General features: G+C 50.7%; 1 protein-coding gene across 1 annotated transcript; it reads left to right on the top strand.

Annotated features, from left to right (window-relative positions):
- The first annotated feature begins 4,992 nt into the window (after nucleotides 1-4,992).
- ERN2 (endoplasmic reticulum to nucleus signaling 2) lies at nucleotides 4,993-22,372 on the top strand. The gene is made up of 22 exons (XM_063101118.1): nucleotides 4,993-5,082; nucleotides 6,706-6,811; nucleotides 7,151-7,184; nucleotides 7,459-7,531; nucleotides 9,316-9,388; nucleotides 9,535-9,642; nucleotides 9,967-10,068; nucleotides 10,607-10,871; nucleotides 12,507-12,585; nucleotides 12,675-12,822; nucleotides 12,939-13,060; nucleotides 13,719-13,874; nucleotides 14,141-14,303; nucleotides 18,767-18,851; nucleotides 18,999-19,188; nucleotides 19,275-19,374; nucleotides 19,460-19,659; nucleotides 20,900-21,047; nucleotides 21,136-21,263; nucleotides 21,800-21,923; nucleotides 22,007-22,074; nucleotides 22,160-22,372. Exons 1-22 carry the CDS (start codon nucleotides 4,993-4,995, stop codon nucleotides 22,370-22,372), a joined length of 2,775 nt encoding a protein of 924 aa, XP_062957188.1.
- The last annotated feature ends 347 nt before the right edge of the window (nucleotides 22,373-22,719 follow it).

Consider the following 22,719-nt stretch of genomic DNA (forward strand, 5'->3'; position numbering starts at 1 on the left):
TAGTTACTGTGCTAAAATTATATTGATATTGTGGTCTTATAATATGTTCTGATGTCTGGTGAGACCAGCTGCCTTCTCGTTATTCTTTGTTTTCCTTTTCTTGACTATCTCGAGCATTTATTCTTGCATATGATCTTTATTTTAGCCAATTAAAAAAAAACTTTGGATTAATAAGAATCTTATTACACTCATATTTTAATTTGGGGAGAATTGACATTTTAATTATATGAAGTCTTCCCACAGAGCGACATATCTATCCATTTGCTCAGATTTTGTTTTATGTCCTTCATAAGATTTCATAGTTTTCTTTATATATACAGGTTCTGTGCCTTTCTAGTTAAATTTATTCCTAAGCATTTTCTTTGTATTGCTACTATGATTGGAATATTTTTCCCATTTCTATTTTGTTCTGCAACAGAATGGAGAAAAGCTATTGATGTTGTGTGTATGTATCTAGGAACAGAGCACTTAAACGGAGGTGTGGGGAAGAAATGAAATTTTATTTCCTTATAACTTTATAAACTTTATCTTAAGCTTTCTTTGTGCCAGGTGGAAGACATTCAGTCCCATCTGGCTTCTCTCAGCCTTTTTCCCAGGTAGATTTAAGTTCCGTGGAGTTTACCTAGTGCCAGGAGGAAGAGGGCACAGAGTACTCATCACCACCTGTCTCAGCTGGCATCCCCTGAGATGCCCATGGTCTCACTGGGTCCTGTTTTTTGTCCTCACTGGTCTGTGCTGCATGGCCCCTCTCTCCCACCCGAAGTCTCTATCTCTATGTATATTTTGAGCACACACCTCTCTCTCTCTCTCTCTCTCTCCTCTCTCTCTCCCCCTCTCCTACAAGTCCCGCTTTCTAAGGGATCTGCAGCATCTTCTCTTTGTTTCTCCTTGTCCTCCTTCCTCTCCAAGTCTGGGTAATCTTTTCTAGTCTCATTATTTAGTCTCAAATCTAGGTTCATACCCTGAGTTCTTAGAAAACTCAAAAACTTCATATTTTTTTTCTTTTTCTGCTTCCTCATCCCTTCACTGAGGCAATACATTTAAAGCAGTCTTGCTTGAATGGGAGAAGGGCTATCAGGGGAAAAGAAAGCAGCTCTGGAGAAGAAAAACAGGTTAATATTTCAACATAGGATCCCACCAGACAAACAGGCATGGGGGGAAAAACTGGAGGAAATATGGCAATGAACGTTAACAGAGGTGCTCTGCTTCCAGGAGATGGAACCATGAATGAATTTCTTCTTATTTATATTTTTCTGAATTTTACAAAGTTTCTAGAATACATACTTCTTTTATCATCACACACACACACACACACAATTTATTCCAGTTCATTTGTAGTTCGTATTCTATGCAAGCCAAATTTATTGCATGAGAAATGATTATGAATCCAAGCATAGGTAACAAACACAACGTACATTCCAAAATAAATTTACAGTACACAAAATATAAAACGTAAAGAAGAGTTCATTCACACGCTCAGTAGCTTGGGTTAGTTTCTAAAGTGGCAAGCGATCGTTTTCGAAGTTGGGACTACTGTGCAATTTGGGGATATTGGAGCAGCTGAGCATGTGGGAAAAACCAAGTAAACCAAAAGCATCAGGAGGTACATATTTCTAAAAGAGGTTGTGGTGTCTTGAGACAGTTGGGGTTTCTATGGCTACATTTGATGCAAATGTGATCAGAGGGTGTCCTAGATGAGGTATATAAAAGCAGAGCCTGAGACAGGGATTCTTGCTCCAGTGACGTGCTGGGAAGAGCTCTCCAGGAGAAGGGGAATGAGAGGAACAGGTGAGGCAGGAGAAGGAGCCAGGTAAAGAAAGGAGACTGGCTTCAGCCTGATCCCACGGGGACTTCTGCAGCATAAATTCTTCCACAAAGTTGGTTCCACGTTGATGCAAAGGGGCCGGTCTTTTGTACCCCTATGTCACTTGGTCATGGGCAGGGTGGGCACTAGGCTGCTCCAGTCAGCCAAGGGCAATTCTGTAGAGAAGCAGGCACCTGTGAGCCCTTAACAGCCCACCCTTGGAGCAGCTGGGGGATGGGGGCACGAGTCGGACAAGAATCACTTGGGAGAGCCGATTACAGCAAGTATTCAGTGTGCAGAAGCAGGTGTCAGTGAAGTGGACAGTGTGCGTAGAGTAGGGGTGAAGTCAAGGGTGAGAGTAGAGTGAAACGAGAAGAATGAGGAGGGGAGAGGGTCATCCAGTCACTGATTCCAGGTGGCTTGACCTCAGATCTTCCTCTTTCCCCTCCACTGCTGTGCTTCTCAGAGCAGCGGTACCTCTCACAAGCAACTACTCCACCACTTAAGACAGAATAAAGAATCTGCTATGTAGTCTTAGCTATAAATCTGTGGTAATCACACTGGAAAAGATATATTGTTCATCTGCCCAACTTCTCCTTGGAGGTTCATCCATCCCTTCTCAAGTCCATGGACTCTAAATGGGACTGATCCTACCCCCATGCAGGTGAGCATGTGACCCAGGCCTGGCCAATCGGAGTATTCTAGCCCATTAGCCTCAGTGATTGGTTCAGGGATAGACACATAACCCAAGCCGGACCAATCGGAATCATACCAGAGACTTTGGCTTGAGCCCCTTTAAGCACTCACTCTCCACTTGGCTGCAGTTTCCGGCTGACTGTGTACTCAGTCACGTGAGCTGCCCCGCCCCTGTGGGCATCTGAGTGTCCATGCCTGCCTCATCCAGAGCAAGAAACTAATCAAGGAGAGTTAAATAAGTTGTGGTACTAGAGAACAGCAGGGCATTTTGCTTAAGAGTGTGGGCTCTGGAATCAAACCATGTGGGCTTGAATCTTGTCTCCACCACCTATTTGGTCACTGAGGTCATTTTGCTTAAATTCTCTCAGCCTCAGTTTCCTCCTCTGTTAAAGAGAGGTAATAATAGTTCCCTTCATTTGGAGGTTCAGAGGATTATGTAAGATAATTCTAAAGATTATATTTTTATTGGTGGTGTGATTGTCATTGTTATGGTTTATTATTATCCCAGAGGAAGCCAAAAGGGACTGCATCTGAAGAGAGAGGGGCACCATATCCCCTGAAACTTGGGGAAAGGAAGTAAGGGTGGGTATGGCTATCGATGAGCTTCTAGCTAGAGGTGAGAGAGGAAGAAATTTAAAGGATATCATGTACGATGGGCTCACTTTGATTAAAATGTAGGAAGACTTGAGCATTGTCATGGGTTTAGAAGAGTCAGACTCTAAGGGGAATGGGGGAGTGTTGAGAGAGTTGACCAAGTAGAGTAATCAGTGGGTAAACTGGCTGAGGTTTACAGACCTTGGAATAGGAGCAAAGAAGGTGGTTGGTAGCACTTTTTCCAGAATGGGGTATTGTTGGGTTGGAGAGGCAGGGCAAGGAAATTGAGATCACTGATTGCAGTGGATACTGTTGCTGGCCTGGCCAGATTCCCTTCGCGGGGCCAGGAACCCACTCCCTCCCCAACTGCTGAGAGTGAGCTGTTAAGGGGTCACAGCTGCCCCTTCTGCAGAGAATTGCCCTTAGCTGCTGAGAGTTGCTTTGCCTGGGAGATCAGACCCCACCCCCTGGGACAGGCCAGTGGCCAATGGGTGACAGAGTGGGGAGCATTAGGACTGTGGGATCAGGTTGAAGTGAGTCTCCAGCTGAGACCCTATCCTTCTCTAGTCCTCCTCTCCATCGGCCCCCTGCTCTATCTGGCTTCCCTCTCCTCCCTCTCCTCTGGAGAGCATCATCCCAATAAATTACCTTCACAAAAATGGAAACCCAGCCTAAGACAGGGGTATAGCTCAGATGGTCAGCTGGGATGTCCGAACTGGATAAGAATCAGGAAGGGGCTGACAGAGCGGGAGAGATCGAGGGAAAGACGCTATCACATGGGTCAGGGAAGAGGTATAAGGAGAATGAGGGGGTGACATAGCTGCGAGGATAGGAGGCTGCAGTTGGAGAAAGGGACATTGGAGGTAAAGCAGTTCAGGGTGTGACAAGGTCCATCACATGGATATGCAGTGGTGGTGTGGAGGACAGGGTCTCTACAGAGGTTCAGTCACTGAACTGAGAGGCCGGAATGCTGGCTAGGCTGTCTCTGTGGACACTGGAGACACCAATGACAATGGCAGGATTCAGGGTGGAGATGAAGGTTCTAGGCCAGCTACCAAGCCTTCAGTGACTGTGGGGAGTGACCAGGAGGGCCAAGGACGACAAAAGGAAAGGGAGAAGGTAACAGCCTGTCTGCAGGACCCTAATATCAGCAGGCATTTTTACACAAAGATGAAGGAGAAATAAATGAGCCTAAACTTGAAAACAGAATGGACCCTTGCTGCCAGGATCCTGCACACCCTCCCTGGACCAAATCAGGGAGGTCTGCCTGGAGCATGGCCGGTTATTGCCTAGAGAGGCATCCTTCCACGTGGTATTGTCTGATACCCACAGTATAGGAATCTATAAGCTTCACGAACACAGGGATCCTGTTCACCAGGCTGGCCTATAATAGGTCGTAATAAATATTCATTGAATGAATGACTGAATCCATCAGTTAATCTATATTTCATAATAGCTCAGCGGAGGCCACTAGTGCAGTATAAGGAGCACAGCTTTGCGGTGAGACAGATCTGAATTTCGATCCCAGTTCTGAGCCTCAGCTCCTACATCGGTAAAGCTGCCCAGAGGAAATGAGCTACTGATCAATCCGCCCAGTACTTGGCACGTGGTAAGTTCTCCATAAATGGCCTCGGTTAGTAAAAGCCCTTCCCCAGGAGAGCTCAGAGCTGTCCCTGCGGGGTGACTAGGTGGAAGACGCAGCATGAGGGACGCGGACATGAGTGGAAGGGACGGGCGGGAGCAGCAGAGATCTGTAGACTGAGGTCGCGCCCAAGCCTCTGCGTCCCCAACTGGCCCAGCCCGGGGCGGAGTCTCCTCTGGGTCGGGCGGAGGCAGTGCCGTCCCCTGGAGGCACCAAGGGACCCAGCCAGCCGTGAGGCTGCCCACAGCTCTTGCCCATGGCAAGCGCGACGCGGGGGTCTGGGCCTTGGCCCCTGCTCGGGCTCCTGCTCCGGCTCGCGGCGCTGCTCGGGACGCTCGGGCCACAGGTGAGAACCCGGGGGAACGCGAAGCCTCTGAAGTCGAGTCCGCGGGGCAACGGGGGCGCCTCTTCCTCCTTCGGCCCACATCACCCCAGGTCGGCCCCTGGCGAGGGAAAACCTCCCAGTTCCGAGGAACACACCTGGCTGGGGAGACGTGCCAGCGTGGAAAGGTGCAGGTAGACCCAGCAGCCCCCCTCTTCTGCCGCCCTGGGGGGGGGAGGAGGAGCCTGGGGGAGGGGCAGGAAAGCCAGGCCTCTTAAAACTTCTGGGGATCTCGGTTTCCTTTGAAAAAGTGATCAACTTAAGGGCCCTCTGCGAAGAAATGCGCCAACGCACTAGCTGTACAGACAATTTCAGGGGTGCGTCCCTCTTACCTATGACTGGACCCCAGGTTCAGAACTTCTGGGACAAAGGAGCCAGAGGTGTGGGGATTTGATCTAACCCTGCTTGGAGGAGAAGGGAGCCTTAGAGAAATGCAGCCAAACGACCGATGCAGCCAAGCGCCCAGCCTAGAATCCAGTTGTCCAGCCCCCATGAAGCTAAAGGGATCCTGATAGAGTGAGGCACCCCCATTCCCCCTTTCCAGCCCCTGGTCCATCCCATGGTTGCCAGGTAAGAATGTGGGCCCAGTATAGCCAGATGGTCTGTTCCCAGAACAATCAGAAATGAGAAAATCTAGAAATCTGGATTTTTTTAAAAAGTGAAATCTACCAATTAAAAAAAATTGGCAGTTAATTAAAAACAAATTTTTAAACCCTAGCATCATCAAACAAAATTCAATTGTGGGCAACCAGTCTGCAGCGTCTTCTCTAGACCATTCTCCCTCCTATCATGTCACAGATGACAAAATTGAGGCCCAGAAAAGAGGGGAACTAAAAAGCAGTGCCGTCTTGGAGCACGGATGTGGCCTTTGCCGGGGTGCGGCTGGGCCACCCGGATGTTAGGGTTACTGCTCTGAGCTCAGCCTCACCCTGTTTACTCAAGGAGGGGTAGAGCAGGTGAGTTAGCCCAGCAGGGGCCAGGTGTAAGGGGAGCTCCAGTCCAACCTCTGTGACCACCCCCAGTCTGGCTTCAGGGGTCCGGCTGGAACTTGGCACCAAAAGCAGCTGGGCTGGTTTGGGGAGGCAGAAAGGGTCATCCCAAAAGAGGCAGAAATTCTGGCAAAGGAGAAAGAATCAGAGAGGAGGCAACTCAAGTCACAGATTAGCCATTCATTGTCTGTTTGGCTTTAGACCAATTACCTAACCTTCCTGAGCTTCAAGCTCCTCACCCGTACATGGGGAGACTAATAGTCTCCAATCCCATAGGGAGGCTGTAAGCATCAAGAAGTCATTGTGTAAAGGCCTCAGTCTTCTTTGGAAAACCAGAAGGAATTGAGGGGAGGGAGAGGAAGTGGGAATTAGACACATGGAAACCAGAGCACCCTTCCCACCACCGAACCCCTCAGCTCCCACTGTAACCTCTCTCTAGAGTCAAGGAGGTAACTGGTGGAGCCAGCGGCTTCCCCAGTCATCCTTCCACCCCTTCTCTGTTCCCCTCTGGTGAAGGGGAGTCACAGCCAGCCCTGCCTGGAGTGGGCAAAGAGTAGTTCCAGGCCACTCAGAAAGCTGACTTTGTTTCCCACCACAGGTCCAGACCCTCAGGCCGGAGAGCCTCCTGCTGGTGTCCACCTTGGATGGCAGTCTCCATGCACTGGACAAGCAGACAGGGGACTTGAAGTGGACACTGAAGGATGGTGAGCAGCGGACACCCATGCCTCCCTCCCTGGGCCCCAAGTTTGATGGGGGGGGTCACTGTGGCATAGAGGATCCAACAAGCCAGTGCCTGCAGGCAGCTTCACCTCTTACCAGCTGTATGGGCTTGGGAAAGTCACTTTGCCTCTCTGAGCCTCAATGTCCTCACCCATAAAATGGGGCAAAGTGTAACAACCCTACCTCACAGAGTTCTTGAGAAGATGACATTACATTCATGTCACATGCTGGGCTTGGTGTCTGGCACACAATGAATATGAGCTATGCTTTTCATTGGACAGTCTGGAAGGGGCTACTCATGCTCTATGTCGCTATTTCTGCAGATCCCATCATCCAAGGACCAATGTATGTCACAGAGTAAGTGAACCTGGGACCTTTTAAAGAGGGGGCAGCTGGGAAATGGAGGAGCCATAGTTGTCTGGAGAGAGTTCCAGGGGGCAGGTGTTAGAAGTAAGGGAAGAAAAATGGGTCTGGATGTGATATGGGGGAGGAGCTCCAAGGTGTTTCCTAAAAGTTGGAACCTATTACCTCCAACTTTTCAGCTTTTTGCTAGCTAAAAAATTGGAGGTAGTAAGGGCCTCGTGCAACCAGGAGGCATGCGCTCTACTTTGTCTGTGTTTCTACTCCACAGAATGGCCTTTCTCTCAGACCCAGCTGATGGCAGCCTGTACATCTTGGGGACCCAAAAACAACAGGGATTAATGGTGTGTTTCCTACAGTGCTTAGGGATGGGTGGAGCACTGAGGGGTGAAGGGACAGTATGAGCAGTAACTGGGCGTCCTGCAGAGGATGCGAGTCAGGGCTCTGAGTGCATTATGGGAAGCCTCTCTGGAGGGGCCAGATGTGCAGAGAGCTCTGGCTGTGTCTGCAGAGCAGGCTGACTGTCAGGCCTCTGAGGGTACTGCAGGGGCTTCTCCCTAACTCTGAGGGTTTTAAAGGAAATCTATGTACAGTTAGTTTTCACTAAATAAAAACTCAAGGGCTGAAAACCCAAACAATTTATTCAAGTCAAAATTTGGTGGGATGACCATTTAGGCTGGGCCCAGCTGGGAGGTTCTTCTGCTGGTCTTGGTTGAGCTTGCTCATGCATTTGTGATCAGCTGCTGGTCAGCCAGTTGGCTCTGTTTCTGACAGTTGATTGGCAGTTGGCTGGCAACTGGGCCATATGTCTCTCATCCTCTAGCAGGCAATCCTGGGCTTGTTCATATGGTGTCAACAAGGGGCCCAAATGGAGCAAGAGTGGGCAAGCCCAATGCAAAAGCACTTTTCAGGTTTCTGCTTGTATCACATTTGCTAATATCTCATCAGCCGAAGCAAGACACATGGCCAAGCCCAGAGTCCAGGGGAGAAGAAACAGACTCTGTCTTTTTGCAAGAGGAGCCGAAGAGTCACCTTGCAAAGGGACATGCATACAGGGCGAGGAGGAATCTGTGGCCATTTTTGCAATCTGCCACAACAGGACTCTGATGGGTGCTATTGGACTTGGCTCTGGATTTATCACAGGGTATGGGGTAGAATGTGCTTTGTCAGAATTCAGACCATTCCATCAGAAGCCTGCCAGCAAGGTCTTAAGTATGTGATTTAGGAAGCTGAATTGATAAGAAATTTTAGTGTGTAAGTCAGGCCAGGTCCTAGCAGCAAACACGCAGCACACTCAAAGGGTTGTGTAGTTTGAAAGGGTTTTATCAAAGGGATTGCTTACAAAGACGTGGGCAGAGTGTAGGAAACCACCAGGGATAGTGTAGTATCCAATGGCTCACAACAATGGGGTTATCAGCCCTAAGCCTGGAGGGTGGGAGGGAGCAGTTACCACTTCCTGGAGCCAAAGGGAGCTGTACAGAATGGCAGCTGAGGTCTTTGGTGGAGGGATACAACCAACCCATGGTGACTCTGTGGAGAGGAAACCAGGACATGCATACACTGATCTCACTCTGTCCCAATTATCCAAGCCCAACGGGAAGCCAGAGTGCAGTGCACCCACCCCAGACAAGACTGGAGAGAGAGCAGGGTGGAGAAGGGTGCATTTCCACTCATAGCCAACTCCGGGTCATGGTCTCTTTTGTTCTGGAAGAGCTAGAGCTCCTCAGCCTCTCTGAGTCTCTTATGACCGTTGACAGTCTCCGTGTGTGTTTTTGAGGAGGTTGTCAGGTAGCAATCACGTGTATCACGTGGCACGTTAGTACTGGGTGTGGGATTTTCATAGTTCCTCATGAGGCTGTACTGCAAAGTGGTTAAGTGTGCTAGCTCTGGAGCCTGACTGCCTGGGTTCAAGGCCTGTCTCTGCCACTTACTAGCTGTGTGATATTAGCCAAGTTACTTACCCTCTCTGAACTTCCATCTTTCTCACCTGGAAGACGGAAATGATAACAATGGTACCTAATGATTAGGTTGCTATGGAAATGGGTTAACCTTAAAAGGGTGCCTGACACAGAGAGCACTGTAGGTATTTCCACTCTTACTCATTCCTGGAACTTTTCCCTTTCCTTAGAAACTTCCATTCACCATCCCTGAGCTGGTTCATGCCTCTCCTTGTCGCAGTTCTGATGGAGTCTTCTACACAGGTGAGCATCTCTTCAGCGTGTGGGTCCAGGTCCAGCCAGCAAGGACAGGGACTTAGGTCATGATGGGCCAGCTGGGAATAGAAGCGACAAGACACACTCTGCCTCCCATGCTATCTTGAAAGCTGGTGCTCTTTCCACCTCCACAGGCCGGAAGCAGGATGCCTGGTTTGTGGTGGACCCTGAGTCAGGGGAAACCCAGACGACACTGACCACGGATGGTCCCTCTATCCCCCGCCTCTACATTGGCCGAACACGTGAGTCAGGCCCCAGCTGCTCCACAAGCTCTGGGCAGCCCCCTCTTTTGCTTTGCCCAGGCTGGCAGTTGCTATCTGAGTTGAATCCAGGCCAGCCAGTCAATTTGTTAGTCATAAACAAACATTCCACTGAGCTCTGAACAGGTGCTGGAGATATAGGAGTAAACCAGATGGCCCTGGTCTCTGCCATTGTGATGCTCACAGACTTCTGGGCCTCCAGGCCAGGCGCTCAGGAAGCCCCCACTCCCACAAGACGAACAGCCCCTGGGGTTGGGGGAGTATCCCATGGGCATTCCTGGTAACCTTGCTTCTGGGGATCCCCAGAGTACACAGTCACCATGCATGACCCGAGAGCCCCAGCTCTGCGCTGGAACACCACCTACCGCCGCTACACGGCACTCCCCACGGATGGCTCACCTGGGAAATGTGAGTGCCACCTTTCTCTGGCCCCACCTTGGAGCGAGGTGCCCAACTCAGGGAACCCTGAGTGACCAGGTCCCACTCATATTCTAACCACCTGACCTCCTCAGGGACCCCATATTCTGAATGACACAGCCCTGACAGCTTACTTTTAGTGACTCCCTCAACACCCAGACTGACCCTTGTATACCCTGAGCAATCACTCAGCATCCTAACTCTTCTGTACTCCAGTGACCCCAGACAGGTAACCCTGGCTGACTCCCCACATCCTGAGTGATCTCTGTCAAGAGACCTGGACTGACTCACACACCTGACTCACGTTTGGATGACCCTGACTGATCCCCTCCTGTTCAAAGTGACCCCATGAACTCTGACTGACCTTCCCATGTCCTGATAACCTTCCAAGTGATGTTACCTCACCTTGACACACCTGAATGACCCCCCAGGCGACCCACTGTAAGGGCAGTGCCCCCACCCCAGATGCTCTCAGGTGCCTCCCATGAGAGCCCTCTGACCACATCTCCCTAGCCACCTTTCTTGGCAGACATGAGCCACCTGGCATCTTGTGGGATGGGCCTGCTTCTCACTGTGGACCCAGGAAGTGGGATGGTGCTGTGGACACAGGACCTGGGTGTCCCCGTGATGGGAGTCTACGCCTGGCAGCAGGACGGCCTGCGCCAGCTGCCCCACTTCACACTGGCTCGGGACACGCTGCACTTCCTCGCCCTCCGCTGGGGCCACATCCGACTACCTGCCTCGGGCCCCCAGGACACAGCCTCCCACTTCTCTGCCTTGGACACCCAGCTGCTGTAGGTGCCCATGCCTGGGGCCTGGGGAGGGGCCCCTAGAAGTGTTGCAGTCTGGGCCCAATGGCCAGGTGTGATGTTCAGCCATGACACACCAGGACAGCTGAACCACCTGCCGACATATTTCAAACTGGTCATTTACCAAACTGGTTGTAAATAACCAGTGCCCTGCACCTCTGCCATCCACCCAAGTGCTCCACAGACCCCCTGGATAGCCCTACTGTTCAGAATTGATAGGGTAAAATCTGGCCTATGAGGGGGTCTCCAGGTCTCAACCTGTTCTGATTGGTAGGTGGTGTGCCTTATTGATTGTTAAATACTCTAAATATCACCTTTACTTGTAGCACCTAACACCTTAGTGTCCCCATCTTGGGGAACCAGGAGACAGTGGGACTTGTAGGATCATTTCAAAGGTTTGGACATTTTCTCTTAAGACTAAGGAGAAATCCGTAGAGGATTTTAAGCAAGGATCTGATTATATTTTAATTTCAGAAAGATGACTCTGGTTGCAATGTGAAGAATATCATAGAGTGATACAGGGAAGAAATGAACAATTACAAAATACTGTTAGTTCAGGCAAGAAATGAAGATACTTTGGACTGGAGTGGAAACCCTAGAGATGGAAATAAGTAGAGGGTAAGAGATATTAAGAGGAAAATCCAGCAAGAATTTGGTGATTAGGGAGTTTGGTGATTGTGAGCAAAGAGTCAAGGGTCATGCTAGGGTTTCTAGAAGCACATGGCTCTGTCATCTTCAGAGATAGGGATGGCTGGCGGTTGGTTCAGTTGGTTAGAGCACAGCCTTGTAACACTAAGATCAAGTGTTTGGATCCCCATACTGGCCAGCCACCAAACAACAACAACAACAACAAAAAGAGGTAGGAAGCACTAGAGGAGGGAGAGAAAGAAGAAGAAGGAGTGAGGAATGAGGTGATGAGCTCAGATTTAGAAAAAAATTGGGGGGTGGCTGGTCAGTATGGGGATCTGAACCCTTGACCTCGGTGTTACCAGCACCACGCTCTCCTAAGTGAGCTGCCCAGCCAGCCCAGATTTAGAAAATTGAGCTCTTAAAAGAGGTCTAGGCTAGACATAGATTTAGAAATCATAACTGTAGAGTTTGTATCAGTTAGGTTTTGCTGCATAACTAGCCACCCCAAAACTTAGAGCCAAAAAACTTAGAGACAAAAACATATTTATTATTTTTCAAGATTTTGTGGGTTATCCAGATGGTTTTTCCGGTCTCTGCAGTCAGCTGGTGATTTGGTTGAGCCAGGACGATCTAGGATGTCATCACTCTGCTATCTCATAGTTGGCATCACATAGAATTTGGGGGCATCACATAGAATGGTTTGTCTGTGCTCCATGAGGCCTCTCATGCCCCAGAAGACTAGCTGTGGTTTCTTCACACAGTGGTCTCAGGGCCCCAAAGAACAACACAAGACGATGAGCCCCAGTGCATGAGCACTTTTAAACCTCTGCTTGTGTCACATCTGCCATTGTCTCACTGGTCACAACATGTTACATGGCTGAGTCCAGAGTCAACGTGGAAGGGGACTCTACAGGGGCATGGATCCGGTGGTAACTGAAACTACCACTCACCATCATTCATCCTTCTCTTCTTTTTCTTCTTTCGCTCTAGGATGACGCTGTATGTGGGCAAGGATGAAGCTGGCTTCTATGTCTCTAAAGCACTGGTCCATGCAGGAGTGGCCCTGGTGGTGAGAAGGGGTCTCTGAGTGGCCTGAAAAGAGGGGATGGGGCAGCAGAGGCACCTCCCTCACTCATGGCTCTCCATCTCCTGCTATAGCCTCGTGGACTGAGCCTGGCCCCCAAAGATGGCCCCACCACAGATGAGGTGACGCTCCAAGTCTCAGGGGAGCGAAAGGGCTCCCCCAGCACTGCTGTCAGATACCCCTCCGGCAGCGTGGCCCTCCCTAGCCAGTGGCTGCTCATTGGTGAGGTCCCCTGGCTCAAATTTGGAGTACATGAAGATAAAGGACCCAGGAGCTCAGCTTCTGAGCTAGAAGGCTGAGGTCACCTTCAGCCCACTGACCTTTGACCTGCCCCATAGGACACCATGAGCTACCCCCAGTCCTGCACACCACCATGCTGAGGGTCCATCCCACCCCAGGGAGTGGGACTGCTGAGACAAGACCCCCAGAGAGCACCCACACCCCATCCCTCTTCTTGGAGGTCAGTGCTGGAAGGGCAGGGGGTGGGGGTACCCAGCAGGTGCGTGGACAACCCTTGCACTTTTTCCTCAGGCTTCTAGGAATAACATTTGGGGGTGGGCCAATTGACCTCACACAATTTCCCAGTAGACATTTTTTCAGTTGCTGCCAGAAATGTGTTAGAAGTGTCAAAAATGTATTGGCTACCTAAACTGTAAAACATAGGTCACAGTTTTCTATATTCATCTTCAGTGTAAAAATCATAAAATATTCATCAAGTGAGAAATTGAAAACAGAACAACTATAAAAGCTTGCTCTCCTGGGAGAGGGTTGGGTAAGAATCACTAGTAAGTAGTTCAAGGTTAGAAGGAACAGCCATGACCTAGGGAAATAATTCTCAAGTCTGATTGCCCCCCAGAATCACCAAGTTTAGAATCCCTGGATATGGATATATGTATTTTTAAGTGACACCCCATGAGATGCTGGTCATCTATTAGGGTTGGAAAATCACTCTCGGGCACCACGATGTTTCAGCACCACGGACAGCGCCACATTTCCCACTATGTGCAGACCACTCACCAGCCCTTCAGCTAAGCTCAGTCCTGTACTGGGTGATGAAGAAGGGTTAGGGGCTCCACGGTGGGAGGCAGTGCCAAGGGCAAAAGTCTGTTTGTCCCCAGCTCCTGAGCCTGAGCCGGGAGAAACCTTGGGACCTGGAGCTGCATTCTGAAGAGAAAAGCCCAGACTCTTTTGCAGGGCTGGGCCCCCAAGACCTGCTGGCAGCTAGCCTCACTGCTGTCCTCCTGGGAGGGTGGATCCTCTTCCTGATGAGGCAGGTAAGCCCATCATCCTGACCTCAGGTCCATCTTAGTGTCTTCCTAGGGGGCACTCTGCCCCTCCCCCCTGAGATCATTCAGCAACTTTCTCCCTCACCCAGCTCCGACCTTGCCACTGCCTTCCCCCAGCAGCTCCTCAAGCCCCTGCTGTTTGCTGTGCTCTGTAAGTTCATGCTCCAGTGTGAGGCCATCTCAGGCAAGATGCTGGGCCCATGGTGGGCCAGGGCCTGGCCGGGGATGAGCTGTCTTAGGTCCTCATGTTGCAGCAGCAGCATCTGGTGGAGAAGCAGCCACAGACCCCCCTGGCAGCTGCAGGCCCTCCGCACATCTCACAAGATAATCAGCCCCAGCCTTTGGGGACCACCGCACAGGGCCAGAAGAGGCTCCAAAGCCCCTCAGAGCAAGACCAGCCAGTCGATGACCCTGAAGGTGAGCACTAACGAACAAGACAGGGCAGAGTCAGGGACAGAGAAAAGGGAGGGGCAGGTGAAGCTTCAGATTCAGCTTATTAGAAGCCACTATAGTAAGGCAGTTAAGCCTAAATGAGTTAATAAGAGAGTCTCTTGAATAGTTCCTGTTATGTAGTTGAGTACTTTAGAAGCATCTGCTATCATTATTTTATTCTTATTATTTTCGGGGACTCTGGATGTAGGTAGAACTTGGTATAGATCTAATTTCACTGTCTGTTAACTTTGACGGGTTGCTTAACTCCTCCGAGCTTCAGTTTTCTCACCTGTCAAGTGGGAAAAATGACACCCACCTAATTACATCACCGCACCGTAAGACATTACCACCATAGTTATTATTATGTCATATCTCGGTGATATTATTGATATTTGTGCTAAGATAATATTGTATTTGGGAACAATACTAGTAAGTGACCTAGGTACAATTTGGTACCTTTTCCCCTCTTTAGGGCTTTTTATTTTTTTAAACATTGCTCTTGTCTTTTCTCAATTTAATCCTGTGGAAAAAGCCTTTCCAAACTTCCTATGCTTCCTGTGGGATGCTCCTGGGATCTCCACATGGCTTACCGGCCAGCCCAGGCCATCTCTCCTGTTTCTTCAGCTCTGGTCTTGGCACCTCCTGGTCACTGCTCAAACCACTACTTCATGCCTCAGCCCCAACCTACTGTCACCTTACTCCGACTGATGTCCCCACACTTGGCCTCAGGTCTGTCCCCAGCATTCACCTTTGTGTTCACTGTGCTTCAGCTGAGAGGGAAGTAGGTCCTCTTCCTCAGGGGTCAGCTCTTTTAGAGGGCCCCACAGCAGAGATACCTGAGCCCTGAGGTGTTGAAGTTCTTGTCATTTTACTGGCCCAGGGTGGGTCTGAGTAATACTCACCCCATCATGCCCCAAAACATTCATGTCCCTGGACCTCCTGACTCTGGAGCAAGTCTGGTTTGTCTTTTCCTGGACAACCTGGACTCTGTCTTTTCCTGAGGTGATTCTTGTTAAAGAGCCCTTCGACTCCTCCTTGCCATTTTCATCAGCTGCCCCTCACTACCACAGTTCACTAGACCCCAGTCATTAACATGAGTGACATTCCTTCCCCAGGAATCTCCTCAATTCCCATCTAAGTCAGTCGATAGCCCCCTCTCAAGGGAGGGGGATGCAGGAAGAGAAAAGAGGGCATTGAATCCCAGAGGTGGCCCAGCCAGGACACCTAGTTATATGAAATGCCAAAAATTCTTTATCACCATGAGAAAAGAATTAGAACAATATCAGTGCTTTAGGACAAGACTCCAAGTAAATAAAATATTTAGTTAGATCCTGGTATCCTTGTTACTAAATTCCGTGGTAACGATTTCTATATAATACTGGATTTCCTCTATCATTTAAAGAAAACCCTCTATTTCTTTGACTTTCTTTGTTTAAAGTGCTAATAAACTCTTTGCTTTGGCACTTTCATGACCTCTAGGCAGAGCCTAGGGAAAACAGATAATTGCTAGGCAGGGTGATAAATACTGTAATGTGGGGTCATATAGAGACTATGGGAACACAGAGGAGGGGCACATAACCCAGACTTGGGAAATACAAGGTGTCCTAGAAGTGACATTTAAGCCAGGATTTCAAGGAGGGAAGGAATTATCCAAGTGAGTAGAGAGGAGTGGGGCAGGTACATCCTAGGCAGTGCAAACAGCACAAGCAGAAATTAAGAGATGAGAGAAAGCAGGGGACATATTCTAGAAATGGAAAGTAGGATTGCAAACTCACACCCATGGACAGGCCAGGTGGGTAAAGTAAATGAATGAAGCAACTCTGTAGGAGAGAGAATAGGGAGCAGAGAGACTGTGGCCAACTGGGGGACAGCTGCCCTTGTGAGCATGCTGCAGTGGCTATGGCTGTCTTGCTTACCACTGCAACCCATCGACACAGAACCTGGTTCAGTGAACATCTGTGAAATCGGTGACGGCACTAGGCACTGGAGATGCATTCTAAAACAGCAGTTGTCATTAGCTCAGTTGGGTAGAGCACAGCCTTATGACACCAAGGTCATGGGTTCGGATCCCCATGCTGGCCAGCAGCAAAAAAAAAAGAAAAAAGAAAAGAAAAGAAAGAAAAAGAGAAAGAAAGAAAGAAAAAAGAAAGTAGCACTTCTCATAAATAAATATGGAAAGAATAGGCGATGAGCAGGTGTGAGGAAAAGGCAGAGCTGGTTAACAGCCTGGTATTTGCCCATCCTAGGCAGAGTTCAGTGTACCAAAATCTTGGCTTAACCCAGGGAGAGCCAGAACTGTGGCTGATGGCAGAAAAGCTGCAAAAACCACTCCATAAAAACCCTCCAGCATCAGCTCCTTGCAGCAGCCTCTAGCGTGTTCATAGGACATCTATGCCCAGCTCAGGAACTCTGATCATGGAAATCTTGGTCGTCTTATATTGGAGGGAGAGGCATTCCTCGTAGACTTCACATCCTTCTCTCATTAAACTTACCCAGATTCATCTACATGTGCTTGGCTTGGCATCCTTCAGGACGCTGACTGCACCATGTGTTCAACACCAAGTACATGCAATCAAGCCTGCACCAGAGCAGACATTAATATAGTACTTACTGGGTACGGTTCTAAACACTTTGCACCTATTACCTCTTATGATATTCGCAACACTCTTGTGAGGTTGATACTGTTATAGTGCACCTTTTATGGGACAGGAACTGAAGACAAAAAGGTTTACTGACACCTCCCACCCCCACCCTAGGCTCACAAAAGTAATAAGTGGCAGGTCAGATGCTCGAATGCTGGTCAGCTGGCTCCAGTATATGCTCTTGATCTATGTGGGATGGTCCCCTCTTTGAACACTGCCGACACCTATGAAAGAATGTGACCTGATTTTACAGGCTCCCCAACCTGTCTACAAAAAGCAGCAACATTCGTCAGGTACTTAGGATTTGCAAAGGTCATTCTGACTGTGTGCTACTTTCCCCTGACATGACAATTTTTGATTGCTTTAGCACTTGACTCCTGCATGTGCTGGACTCCACCATAATGATGCAGAAGGCTGAGCTAAGTGATGGCAAATACCTATGTGTGCAAATGGAGCCTCTGCCAGCTCATTATTTCTGCAAAGTCTTTGTGGCCATAAGTCTGGCCTCTATCTAGCATTGAGGGTGCTCTGGAACATCTAACCCAGCAAACTCTTAGCAACTGTTTACCCCATGCCAACTGCATGGAGAATGGAGAATGCAGACATGCAAGAGACTGGAAACCCAGCAGAACCCAACAAGTGGTACAAAGAGGGCCTGGAAAGGTGGCCCTCCCCTGGAGTCAGATGAGCAGGGCTCCTTCAAAGAGGTTTTCAAGCAACTATGTCCCTGCTTTCTGAGCCACCTGTCTCTCTTACATGTGGTGATGTGCTTCTAGTAAGGCTGTATCCCATCCACTCCTGAGAGTCCAGTGTATGCCAATTTAGGTTGCTGCCTGCATCCTGCCAACAGATGAGAGTGAACATTTAAGCAAATAATTCACAGCCATACTGAGGCATAGCTTGGTGCTCTTCTCACTGATCCCTAGGGCTGATTCTCATTTGCTTTTCCTAGAATTGATTGAAGCCTGCAGCTCTTCCTAGTAGAGTGCCCTCAGGGCCACTGTGCTGCATAGCTCTGCGGCCACCACATGCATTTAGCTGTGTGGACAGTGCCCCTGGAGCACAACCTGACCAGATGTGCCTGGGTCAGAGTGAAAAGTCTCTCACAGGCTACCCAAAGGGAAAAGTAGTGACTGTCCAAACCCAGAGACCTTTGCCCGCCTGCACCCAGCTCACCCATCTTAATGGGAAACCAAGTCTTTCTCGGCGCTCGCTGCTGCCCTAGAACAAACGCTGGGGATCTAAGCATCCAAATGCCTGCCGCTTGCCCCTGCTGTCTGGGACTGTGCTCACTCGCATCATGCTTCCAGCTGCTAAAACTCACCTTCCTGTTTGAAGTCGATTCAACCTCAATTAAAAGGATTTAGCTACACTAGTGAAGGTGGAGAGAATGACAGAGGACATAGAGGAAGGAAACCTGTGGAAGATGCCAGAAGAGGAAGACAGATAAACAAGGATAATATAGCAAACATCACCTTACTCTTTCTCTCCATGTATTCACTTAATCCTCACGATAGTACACTGTGGGATCATTAACATTTGCTCTGTGTTACAGCTGAGGAAACTGAGGGCGCAGTGGTTAGGTAACTTGCCTAAGCAAACACGAGTAAGTGGCAGCATCAGACATTGGACCACGAAGGCTAGCACGTGGGTCCTTGCTCTCACCCACTGCACCAGGCTGAGCATGGAAGGGTGGAAGTCCAGAGAAAGGTCAAGGTGGCAGGGACGCGTCTGGACAAGGTGTGGATGGCAAAAGTGGGTAGAAGAGTGGTGGCTGTGGGTCCCTGAGATGCTCCTCTCCCGTAGCTGAGCAGCTCACTGTAGTGGGGAAGATTTCCTTCAACCCCAAGGAAGTGCTGGGCCGTGGGGCCGGCGGGACTTTTGTTTTTCGGTGAGTGGCAGCCAGGAGCCAGTCTGGCACTCTCCCTTGGAGAACCATTCTTTCAAAAACTCCCTGAGGTGGGTACAGGTTGATCCCTCGCCCACCAGTTCCTACCTTTTCCTTTATCTGCTCTTTCTGAACGTTCCACCCTCCCAGTGGACAGTTCGAGGGGCGGGCTGTGGCTGTCAAGCGGCTCCTGTGTGAATGCTTCAGCCTGGTTCGGCGGGAGGTCCAGCTGCTGCAAGAGTCTGACAGGCACCCCAATGTGCTCCGCTACTTCTGCACCGAGCGGGGACCCCAGTTCCACTACATTGCCCTGGAGCTCTGCCGGGCCTCACTGCGGGAGGTGAGTTGGGAGGTCAGGGAGGGCCGGGTGGGGTGGCAGGGAGGTCCTAGGCTGGATAGTGACATTTTGCCCCTGCTGCCGCTCAGTACATGGAAAACCCTGACCTGGAGCACTGGGGTCTGGAGCCTAAGATGGTGCTACAGCAGCTGATGTCTGGCCTGGCCCACCTGCATTCCTTACACATAGGTACCCACACCCCTGCCTTCAGCTACCATCCTCAACCCCCTGCAATCAGCAGTCAGCTCCCTCTCTACTCCCCTCCCTGCCACAGTGCACCGGGACCTGAAGCCAGGCAACATTCTCATCACTGGGCCTGACAGCCAGGGCCAAGGCAGGGTGGTCCTCTCAGACTTCGGCCTGTGCAAGAAGCTCTCTGCTGGCCGCCGTAGCTTCAGTCTCCGCTCAGGCATCCCCGGCACGGAAGGCTGGATGGCCCCCGAGCTCCTACGGCTCCTGCCCCCAGACGGCCCTGTGAGTCTTCCCACCAAGCTGCCCGGGCAGATAACCACCCCAGGCCACAGGAATCCCCCCTCTCCAGACGAGGCTCTGTGCCACTTGCTGTGTGACATTGAGCCACTCCTCTGAGCTTCCATTTCTTCATCTGTAAAGTGGGGATAATCTCCCATCTTAACTAGAGCAGTGGTTCTCAATCAGGGACTATTTTGCCACCCAGGGGACATGAGGCAATGTCTGGAGACATTTTTAGTCATCGTGACTTGGGAGGGAAATGCTACTGGCATCTGATGGGTGGAGGCCAGAGACGCTGCTAAACACCCTACAATGCACAGGACAGCCCCTGACAACAAGGAATTATCTGCACCAACATGTCAACAGTGCTGAGGTTGAGAAACCTGAGCTACAAAATGATTTTCAATCCTCACTGTGCTTTACAATCATTAGGGAGTTTTTTAAAAAAAGATGCCCAGGCCCCACACCTAGTGGTTCTGACCTAATTAGCCTGGGGTAGTGCCCCAGGGCAATTTCAATGTGGAGCCAGGGCTGAGACCCACCAGTTTGGAGGGTTTGGGGAGCAACATGTGAGCAGTAAGTATAGTGGAAGCACAGAGCAGTGTCTGACCCCTACAGACACTTGAGTTTGGGGCCCCAAGATTATGACTTTTGAGTCATAGTGTGTGGGTAGAAGATGAAGTCACAGGCATAGATGACAGTAACACAAAAGGACAGTCCCTAGGCAAAGCCACTCCCACTCCTAAAGTCGAAGTGGTGACCTGGAGGTCCAAGGATGAAATGCACTGATGTTATGAGCCTGTATAGTTTATTTTCAAATTTGGGAAATTCCACACAAAAATCTGAATTTCTGGATTCTCTTGGAAAATCAGCTCTGCCACCCTACAGAGTCCTCTGGTGACAACCAGCTGGAGCTAAGGACCAGCTTCTCCTGTGGACAGGACCCGTGCCCAGTCACCACGGTGCTCACTGTCTCTTGTTGCCGCATGCCTGGCCAGCTTTACTCAGCTGTGCCTGCCTATGCCCTGCAGGAATGGAGTTTGGAAACCTGAACTAGAGGCTCTTTATTCCAGATGAAACACATGGGCCCCCTTTAATGGTGCAGAGGGGAGGGGATCTAGAACCGAGGAGGTGCTGCCCAGGAAGCATTCTGGAGCTCTGGGGTCGTCCAGGGGAGAAATTAGCCAGGCCGCCTTCCTGGAAACAGAGACTTCTCTTTCACGCCCATCTCTCTGGCCCCCAGACCAGCGCAGTGGACATCTTCTCCGCAGGCTGCGTGTTCTACTACGTGCTTTCTGGAGGCAGCCACCCCTTTGGAGAGAGTCTATATCGCCAGGCAAACATCCTCATGGGGGCTCCCTGTCTGGCTCACCTGGAGGAAGAGGCCCACGGTGAGAGAGATAGGGCTGGCAGAGCAGGGAGGGAGCAGGGCGTGGAGGCTGGGCGGGCCTGAAGCTGTCCCTCCCCATCTTCCTCCAGACAAGCTCCTTGCCCGGGAACTGGTGGAAGCCATGCTGAGCCCGCTGCCGCAGGCGCGCCCCTCTGCTCACCAGGTGCTGGCCCACCCCTTCTTTTGGAGCAGAGCCAAACAGCTCCAGTTCTTCCAGGTCAGAGGGAAATCTTGGGAATGACCCCCAAAAGTCCCAAGTTTGTGTCAGGGATGTAAGTTTGGCTGGGGGAAACAGGAAGAGCTACCTGTTCCAGGCAGCCTGGCTCTTATCTGAACCAGAGGGGAGCCTGGACCCATAAGCTCTGCAATTTCAGCACTCCACGGTCTGCTCATGACCAGCTTCCCCAGCCCTGCTGCCCTCTGTGTGGGAACAGACCCCATTTCTTCCCACCTGAATTGTCGTCCATGCTATGCCTATGCCCAGACAGCACATTCCACTTCTGACCTTGAGAAAGGGACACTGTGCCTCTGAGCCTGTTTGTTCACCTGTAGAATGGGGATAGCAGTACTACCTCCTCGGCTGGAGGTAAATAACATAGAGGCGTGGCACAGAGAAGCCATACTCCCCAAGGACACAATCCTTATCGTCCTAAACCAAGCTCTGGGCTTCACTCCTCTATGACACACAACACACACCTGGCCTCGTGGCCACTGGTACTGGTTATGAGGCTCAGGAGCTCTGTGGGATCCTAGGATGTCAGTGACTGGCTAGAGAAGGAATCTGAGCAGGGGCCCCTGGTGACGGCACTGGAGGCAGGAGGCCACATGGTGGTCCGGGACAACTGGCACAGACACATCTCCATACCACTGCAGACAGGTAGGGGCCATACTCAGGGTGGACCTGGGAGGCTGAGGGGAGCCCAGTGGGGACAGCTTTGTCACCAACTTCCCTGCCCACAGATCTGAGAAGGTTCCGGTCATATAAGGGGACATCCGTGAGAGACCTGCTCCGTGCTATGAGGAACAAGGTGCGTTTCAGGGCCTGGGTGGGGCCTGGACATGGGGAAGGCCTGGCCACAGCTGAGCCAGGGCTCTGTGCTCTGCCACCCGCAGAAGCACCACTACAGAGAGCTCCCGACCAACGTGCAGCAGACGCTGGGTCAGGTCCCTGACAGCTTCATCCAGTACTTCACAGACCGCTTCCCACGGCTTCTCCTCCACACGCACAAGGCCATGAGGAGCTGCTCCTCTGAAAGCCTCTTCCTCCCCTACTACCCAACAGCCTCAGAGGCCAGGGAGCCATGCGCAGGGGCCGCAGGGAGCTGAGGTAGGCTGGGGGCCCTGGAGGCGGCCTCCACGACAGCCAGCCGAGGACTTGCACCAGAAAAGACAGAGGCTGGGCAGCCTGAGGCTGCTGGAGCAGATGCGCCTGGAGCCCAGGCACCCCTCAGGGAACACAAGAAGAAAAAGAAGATTCACATACGTTTAATGTGCATAAAGCCAAGGAAAGGACAGTCCAGAATTCAATAGAAATATTCTGTACAATTCATGTGGTGTGGTTGAGGGAAGGGGAAGAGAACCCACACCTGAACATGTACAAAAATAATTCACACAGCAACCCCTGCCCGCGAGGGTGATGGAGCTCTCTGCCCAGCCCCCAGGGCTGGGGGCAT

Source organism: Cynocephalus volans, chromosome 6 (genome assembly GCF_027409185.1).
Source record: "Cynocephalus volans isolate mCynVol1 chromosome 6, mCynVol1.pri, whole genome shotgun sequence".
Taxonomy (NCBI): Eukaryota; Metazoa; Chordata; class Mammalia; order Dermoptera; family Cynocephalidae; genus Cynocephalus; species Cynocephalus volans.

Bases quoted from the DNA above. Each gene is read 5' to 3' on its own strand.
- ERN2 (XM_063101118.1), top strand. From the start codon at position 4,993: ATGGCAAGCGCGACGCGGGGGTCTGGGCCTTGGCCCCTGCTCGGGCTC. The intron at 12,823-12,938 runs GTGAGGTCCCCT...CCTGCCCCATAG, and splicing joins TAGCCAGTGGCTGCTCATTG to GACACCATGAGCTACCCCCA. The intron at 19,375-19,459 runs GTACCCACACCC...TCCCTGCCACAG, and splicing joins CCTGCATTCCTTACACATAG to TGCACCGGGACCTGAAGCCA.